This window comes from Medicago sativa, chromosome 2, assembly GCF_051527215.1.
Source record: "Medicago sativa cultivar Bolivia chromosome 2, Bolivia_mono, whole genome shotgun sequence".
Lineage (NCBI taxonomy): Eukaryota > Viridiplantae > Streptophyta > Magnoliopsida > Fabales > Fabaceae > Medicago > Medicago sativa.
The window spans coordinates 5368918-5377749 of record NC_140750.1 but is presented as its reverse complement, the minus strand read 5'-3'; the positions used below and the strand labels follow the sequence as shown (position 1 = coordinate 5377749).

Sequence of the window (8832 nt, the reverse complement as noted above, 5' to 3'; positions counted from 1 at the left end):
TACATCACTGGGGCTGAGATATCCAACATTTGGACGCATTATGTTGCAAAGCTTTTCTCAGAATTATTCAACTGGGGCTGCGAAAATGTCATTTCTCTTGAGTTTTTTAAATTTCGGGTATACAGATAAACCGAAACCACATAAAGTGGAAGTAATGACCTTTTTTACGAGTAGGAACTGAACTCGGTAAGTGGAAATGTTTATCTAAAAGCACGAAAAAAAAAAACAATAATATATACACACCATCAACGGTTTTGAAGAATTTAACAGTTGATAATTAAGATTGAACCAATAAACGTTATTTTCCAGTGAATGCATGAACACATCAAGGACAATAGCATCAATATATGATTGACAAGTACATTATATATGTAATAAACTTGGTTGCAAAGTTTCATATAAAAACTTGAGTGACAAAAAGTGGCTATAAACACTACAAACAGATAATTATATCTCTCCCTACAATCGGTTACAAATCATAATCCATACTATGATATTTTTCTTCTGGATAATAAAATGCAGTCACAATACTACCCCCAAATTTCCTACCATTTAGAGCATTTTTTGCAGCTAAACAAGCAGTACAATCAGAGTATTCCAAGAACACCTACAAGAGAAACCGAAACCACAATTAAACAACTACGTTTGGATTAAGAATAGCCTCGCATACTTTATTTGTTAGAGAAACAGAGAAAGACCACAAAGCTCGACCCATTTAAAAGTTTCAAATCACTATGGCCCAGCCCGAGGTGCGTGAAATTTGTATGTAACTCACGCACTACATATGTTTCATACGCAAACTAAAGTGGAGCTGCATGCATGACATTAACAAACGAATCTCAAATGCATCACAAGTGAACTATGTACCTTTCCAATTCCTGTAGACAGCTCTCCGTTTGGATTTGGACGAGGGATAACAACATTCACCAAGGTCCCTGTACATTCCAATAAGGTGCAAGAAATTATATCAATCAGAAACCCATGAACAAAGACGTTACTGGAATTTCAGAACATTCATTTGTTATTGTCCAATTGATCTTGCAGTAAAATATATTATCACAAAAATAAAGTCATCAGACACACTTCCTATAACACCTATAATGACTGGCAAAGGGACATTGTCACGAGCACACACGCGCACAACTTGTTTAATACTCTATGTCCCGTTGAAATGGTCTAAGACACTCTGAAAGACAAGCTTCTCCAACAAATTTTTGTTTTACAACCATCGTACTGAATTGCTATCAGCCATTTTATATGTCCCAAGAGAGAATTAACTATATAATTGAAATACTGAACTTGTCTTGATACTTGTTGACACCAAACTATAAATGTCGATCAAAACATTAGTTGAACAAGCTTACTATTAATGCCTCGAGCATAGTTTTCCAAAAACTTGGATGAGATATTGAGATTAATTACATTTTATAAATAGATCCAACTCACCCACTTAACCAGAGAAAATGTAATATATGAGTTCATAAGCACAACTTTAAGCAGAAAATGGCAAAGTAATATGGCACATATTACACAACATGCATACCAAATTTGCGGCATTCATCCCGCATGTCTTCCAATATTTCTTCATATTCTCCATTATCAGTTAATTGTTCAGTAGTGACGGCCTTCAAAGGAAATAAGGTAGAGCAGGTGAGGTGAAAATAAGGGTCAGTCAAATCAAATTGTTAACAGCCATAGGAAATTTTGACAAAATGAAAATAAAGAGGGGAAGGAAACAAAAAATAAATAAAAAACAGAAAGCAAATCAGTCAGTCAACTCTAAACAGGGTGCTTTGGTTGTAAAACTTTGCATGTAATATAAACTAAAATCACCTCAGTTAAACATAAAACTTTGGTGGGGCTTTCATCGTTTGTTGGGACTCCTGGAATATTTAGCCCAACCACTTCCAACGCTATTTTCTGTTGGTTGAAGGATGTAAATAATTGAGTAATAATGAATGGAAAACAAGTAGAAAAACAGAAGCTAAAAGTATGTGCCTCACCTGCATAGCTATATGCTGTTGAGCCCGTGCAAAGATGTTATCCTCTTCTGGTTTAGAATGTGCACTGCCCGACAAGTACATCACAATGAATTTTATTAATCAATAGAAAGTAAAAATGTATATAAATTTAAGATTTAGTCATATAGATAATCAAAATGCATCGGTGAGTATTGCTGCAGCATCAGTTTTAACGAAAATACAAAATCCATATAAACCGTTATTAACCCCCTTGGTACATAACATGCTCGTTACATTATCAATGACACACAAACAGAGGGAAATAACTGAGGAAATACAACAAAATACCAAAAGCAAACAAAATTAACAGATGCTAAAACAGATATAAAGAAGCTTGACAGCATAATAGAATGGTCTAATTCCATGAATGATGTATGTATCTAAGGGAATTAAGATTAATCAGCAAGAAGGGGATTCAGGGGTTTAGACATGAATAGAAATTTAATGCAATCAGTTTTTTCTATTAAATTACAATTTCTTGAAGAGAATACCGATTAAGGTTTCTAAAAGTAGTACTAATATTGAAGCTACTAGAGGTTTGCCAACTTAAAAGGGATATTACTGAGTATAGTCTCAGACTCTCAGAAAATTATTTCCCCCTCCTTGGTCATTTCTTCCTCTCAATTTAAATTTCTCCCTTCTATTTCTATGAATCATGTTCTGTGGCAAATTAGCATATTGAAGGAAGAAAAATTGGAAATTGTGTGTGCCACGGAAGTAATAGAAAATAATTGGAAATAAAGATAGGAAGTAATGGAAAATAATTGAAAACAAAATTAAGAAATAGATTAAATAAAAGTTCAAGCAAATAATAGATAGACTCTTCCATAGAAAGGCTAACCTGACAGTAGCACGCCTTACAGTCAATGTTTTATCTCCCATTTTAAGGCCATTGAGAGCGGCACAAGCAATGTCTGTTACTGCTGGATCCTAAAAAGATTAACCAGAAAATAAATTTGAAAGAAAAAAATACAAAGCTTTATACTCTGTTAGGAAATTACCAAATGCCCCAAAAAAAAAAAAATTGCAAGGTAATTACTTAGAGAAACATTTGAAAAGTGAATTGACATTAAGATCTATAATACAACTTTCTTCACCTGATAGATGCAGAAACCATATCCTTTAGAATTTCCTGTTTCTTTATCTCTAACTATATCAAAACTTCGAAGAGGACTGCAATGGGTCAAATGATATCACAACAGAAATGTGTCAGGTTTATGCTTGTAAAGTAAATCAATAAGCATGGTTAGAAAATCAAATAAAATTCCAGAATACATAGAAGAGTAAACACGTGAATAGATGTATCCATGATATCATACCCAAAAGCTTGAAGCAATTCTCTCATTTGTACTTCAGTAAAGTAGTATGGCAGCCCACCCACAAAGATGCGATCAAGTCCCTCGGCTCCACCAATTGTACTGGAAAGTGGGAACATTCCAGATAGGTCAGAACAGAAGGTATACTCCAGCATTATGAAAAATCCATGTAAAACATGCATATAAACATCAAAGGATGTGGTCAACTTACCCTGCAGAAAGTCCAACAGCAGATAAGTTGAGGTTTGCACTTGGCTGGCAGGGACCTAGAACTGCAGCTAATGAAGGGTTATAGTCAGTAGGCCTACGAACTCTCACAGCAACACCCTGAGATATCACAAGAAAAACATCAGTTTTTAGTGCTCTAAAACATATTGGACGGGCAAACTCTGGGCTATTTCATTAATGGTGTAACTGATGTTATCCGAAACAATATGCAGAAAGCAATTTCTCCAGCTCATTACATTGATAAGTCAAATTGTATGGGGGAAAAATGGGGTTCAAATTGATTGGATTCGCGGCGGCAATTACCCCCTATGTATAATACAGTGGTGGTTTGGGGGAATTACAGATCACACCCCAAATATTTCAAATAAGGAAGAAAATCAATGATTTGGAGTTCGGACAGGTATTCATCTTCTGCCCTACTCGTTCACAATAATCCGACACAAGGTCAAAAGGACAACCACGCAGTAGTTTTATTTTATCACAGGCAGTCAACAAAGATTTCAACAGAAATAGAAGTATTAGGCATATTACTTTACTTATCAAATTTCAAGGATATGTGTTGTAAGAAAAGGGGGTGGGTTGTTGTCAACCCTATGGCCCTTTGCATAGAGAGAAGATGAAAAATTCATTCTTTGTATTGAACAAACTGTTTCTGAAGAATTCATTCTGTGAATAGGAGGAAGCGATGGAAGATGAGGAACTTAAAGTGGCTGAATTAATTGAAGATTAGGGGAACCATGAATGTAACTATCCTGATTTACCATTTTTCTCATTAAATGAGAGGGGGAACGTACCATTCAAATACTTTCGAGCATGTGTCGAATAAATGTAAGGTCATACATGCTCACAGTCAGAAAGGAGAAACTGAGCACTTGGTGAACAAAATGTTGGATGTAAAGAAGAATGGAGGCTGGAGATTTTGTAGATTATCATACCCTCAATAAAGCAACAATTCCCAACATGCACCCATTAATATGATAGAGGAGTTGTTGAATGAGTTGCATGGGCTCTGATAAACTTGGGGTCAAGATACCTTCAAATCGGAGTGAAGCCTAAAGATATCCCAAAGACAACATTGAGAACAGATACGAGTTTTAATTATGTAATTTGGCTTGATTAATACCCTCGCTACTTCTCAATGTAACATGAAAGCAGCATGTGAGCCATATTTGAGGTTTGTTTTGGTTTAATGTGACATTCTTATGGTAGAAATTGGCAGGATCACTGTTACATGTGAAGATGGAGCTGGATATTTTGATACAGCAATTGTTTGCTAAAAAGAAATGTAGTTTTGGTTAAACAACAATTCCTTACCTTGGTCAAATCATTTCTTGAGGGTGTTGCTGTAGATCAAGACAAAAAGAAGAGTGTTGTTCATTGGCCTATTCTTATTCTTAAAATAAAACAGTGAAGGAAGTTTGTGGATTTATTGGGCTCGTCTATCAGTTTTTCTTAATAACATATATATGTTCCATTAATTTTAATTTGTCATAATCTTGAGAATGACAAATGCTCCAGAATCCCAAGCCTTAAGTTATGACTTAAAATGGAAATTCAAGAGATGGATTGTACAACAATTGACGTATTTAATTCTTTCTATTGTTAATCTCAATCTAATATCAAAACTTATGATGGCTTCACAATAATATGAAAGTGCTTGCCTCAAATACTATTCCATCTAAAGCCATTGCATTGCTAGCTTCTTCAACGGTTCTCATCTCCACAAACGCAAATTTCTTCTCATGATTAATGTAGACATTGACAACCGAATCACCTGTAAGTCAGGAAATCTTGAAAATAAATAAATAAATAAATATGATCCGTACATAGATACATACATACATAATCTCTAGTCCAAGACCCAAGACACTTGCATGGTGCAATAAAACAATTTAATTAAAAAACCTATATAATCCTTTTTAATTTAAAATACAATTGCAGCACAACTACTGGTAATTCAAAGGTCAGATTAATGAAACATCCTTCTTTCACAAGTTATCGATTTTGAGTAGAGCAAGTATGTCAAGTTTTATATAGATATAATCACAAAATAAATTATTGAAAATACAACACCTGATCCAGCAGAATTTCCCCCAATAGCAATCATGACTTGGCTAAAGAAAGATGCAATTGACTGTTACAAAAATAAAATAAAACAAACTCAACAATTCCGAAAAGCAAAGGGAAACAATTACATTGTGTTAATTGGAATATAGCCTAATTTATTAATGGAACAGGCAGCAAACATACTAGTATTCAATAAGCACTAGCACAACATTAGTTATTGTCGATGTCATACAATACAACACACCCCCGCCCCAAAAAACAAAAAGAAGCATGGAAGAACATAAATAGTACAACTGGTACATAAAGGAGATCACATACTAATATGAAATATTACTTAGAGCATGAATATAGTAACATTTTGCCCTGACAAGATCAATTCCAGATAGCATTCATTATAGATGACCAGTATAACCCTACTAATAGTAATTACTCCAAATTAAGTGCAAGCTGCAATTCTTTTGCACTCCCCAAGTTGCCATAACTATGATTCTTAAATCTTTTTGCAACAATTAATTTCTACATTTAATAACAATTTGCAACATTGTTTAAATTTAGATGAATTTATTACATAGAATTGGAGTGAACTAATTATGAGAGTTGTTAATCATTTAAAAATATTTTAGAACTTAAATGGGTGACATGTCCATGTAGAGAACCTGCTCGTTAGCAAAAGGAGGAAGCCCACCAACGTACACTCGCCGAGCATGCCTTGTAGCCTTTTAGAACAAAAAACAAAGAATCTGTCATACAGATATATAAGCCTATAAATGCATAAATTAACACAAACGTATCAGGAATCAAGCAAACCTGTTGTGTCATAGGTTGAACTTGCATTAATGAAAGAGCTCCAATCTGTGACAAATGAAATCATCTAGTGTGCTAGTAGAACTAAAATAGCTGAAAATCTGGTGGCAGAACAATCATGAAAAACTAGCACCTGCGATATCCCATATGGTGAGAAATTTTGTGTGGCTCCTTGAATCATATGAGCAATCCCCAGCATTTGCCCTGCATTACTAACTCTTAATAAAACAATAATACATAAAAAATAAGTTGTAAAGAGAAACGATGCATGAATTTATAGTTTTTCAGTAAATCAAACAAATGAGGGACGCATAAGCATTCATTTCACTACAAATAAAGCCCAAATGAAAGTAAATATATCATACCTAATATTAAGTATGATTGAATATATAATAATTTAGAAATCAGTTCAACCACTGCAGACGTTGAGAGTGAAAGGTACAGCTACAGAATGTATAAGCCAGCCATTGAATATGATACAGGGTGTACACTGATAGGTAGGTTGGTAGGACATGCAGCCCAACATTGCCTTCTCACCCAACCATAAAAATAAGCCAGACACAAAACCACACACAACAGCAAAGCAACACAAGAATGATTCTTAGTTTCAAAATTAAATTTATCATCTTAAATATGTAAAGAAAATATCAGCATAAACACTTTAAACTAAGGCAATGCATAATACAGACTGAATTGGGGTGGGGGGAACTGAAGCTAGCATACGAAATTCAATGAGGAACCCATACATGTAGAGCACTAAATTAAGTGGTTGGGTACAAACCTGAAACAGTGGGTGTTACACCGGTAGCAGGTGGTGCCATGTCAAAACCAGAGGTCCTTTTGCTGTAGACAAATCGGAGCTCAAGAGTCAGATTTCAAAAATTAAAAATTGTACTTGCATGGTTAAGTAAAAAAAAAAATGTAACGGGTAAAGTAAGTTTGCCCTATTCCAGTTTTTTTTTCATAGAAGAATCTACAAAAGAGTGAAAGGGAAACTTCATCAATATAAGTTGTTTTCAATATATATACTTGTCTCACCTTCTAACAGATAAAGTGCATATGAGTTTACTAGTTAACAAGCCAAAAGGTCCACTTATAAATTGCGTTGGTAAGTGAGGCTAGATCAATAGGTACGAAAGTAAAACAAATATTGGTAATTTGGTAATTATCGAAGACCGAGGAGATATTTAATATCACACAAGAACAATGGACAAACTGAAAATAGAAGTTCGTGTACCCTTCAGATTGAGAAGGGGATCTGGACCGTGATCTAGATCTAGATTCTCTCCTGGATCTCTTTGAATGTGCTCCATATCTGTTCCTTGTATCTCTGTCACGATCATAGTCATTATGCCTACAAAAGGAACATACTATACAATGTATGAAATGGTAAATAGTACATAGAAAGCTGCTAATCTATACATTGCTTTAGAAAATCTAATCTGAAAAGAGGAGAAAAGCATGATGAATAGTCCAAACCTATCATAATCACGGCCACGTTGCCGATTATAACTGTCATATCTGCCTCTTCCTTTAAAACCTTCATATTTATCATCTCTGTGACGGTCACGGTGGTCATGAAAACTTTTCCTGTCTCCATCTCTCCTTCTCATCCTCGTGCTCTCATGACCAGATCCACGGGAACTTGGCTGAAGTATTTAAAAACATTCAGTCATCTCATCCAACTCTATCAAGAGATTAACCAAAACAAATAATCCAAGTATACAAGCAATATACATTGTGTTTTAATCTCATAAAACCACTGCAAATTGCAGTTCCACTTTTGGAAGAGCCGACATTTATTCTAGAGGAGTGGAATCGATTTTGATATGTTTGATTACTCTCGAGTAAAATTGATTTTGCCTCCAGAATTGATTTTAACTTGAAGTTAAAAAGTGGAGCTTTTGATTCTAGAATTGATTTTTACACTCAAATGTATTGTTCAACTCACTTTTATCCAGAATCAAGTCACTTAAATTCAATTTTTGTCACAGCAGAACCAAACACACACCAATTATTAGCATAATTATGTTATGAAACAATCACTACTTTACTAATACTATCTCAAAAACAATGCATTTACACAAAATAAATAGCAAACACTTTCAAGAAAAGCTGAAAACGTAATCAAAGCTAACAATGGCCTAAAACAAAAAAAGGATTTTTATGTATGAATTCGAAAACCGTATACGATTATGGATAGAAATAAGTTCGTAGCTAAACTATTGTGCAAAAGGAAGCACCTTGTCGGGGGAAGAAGCACCGTGATATGCGTGATTATCGATGTCAGACATTGCAGGGAAAGCGAGGAAGGTGATGAAATGGTATTGCTCAAAAATTTGAAACCCTAAATTGATTCTTCGTGTGTTTGAGTTTATGAAGAAAAAAATGACTCT

The 8832-nt window shown here is 34.5% G+C and overlaps 1 protein-coding gene across 2 annotated transcripts; it reads right to left on the bottom strand.

Annotated features, from left to right (window-relative positions):
* Positions 1–252: 252 nt before the first annotated feature.
* Positions 253–8832, bottom strand: LOC146943877 (splicing factor U2af large subunit A-like). 2 transcript variants are annotated; one of them, XM_085742177.1, is made up of 18 exons: positions 8680–8832; positions 7916–8085; positions 7674–7790; positions 7218–7279; positions 6570–6640; positions 6440–6484; positions 6289–6348; positions 5639–5699; positions 5227–5339; positions 3549–3664; positions 3341–3439; positions 3119–3194; positions 2863–2951; positions 2004–2067; positions 1834–1920; positions 1544–1625; positions 868–935; positions 253–607 (listed from the first exon to the last, which is right to left on the bottom strand). In XM_085742177.1, the coding sequence occupies exons 1-18, from the start codon at positions 8728–8730 to the stop codon at positions 470–472; spliced, it is 1569 nt and encodes a 522-aa protein (XP_085598303.1). In that variant the 5' UTR covers positions 8731–8832; the 3' UTR covers positions 253–469. The 2 variants fall into 2 exon arrangements, with proteins under 2 accessions (XP_085598303.1, XP_085598304.1); XM_085742178.1 differs by lacking the exon at positions 6440–6484.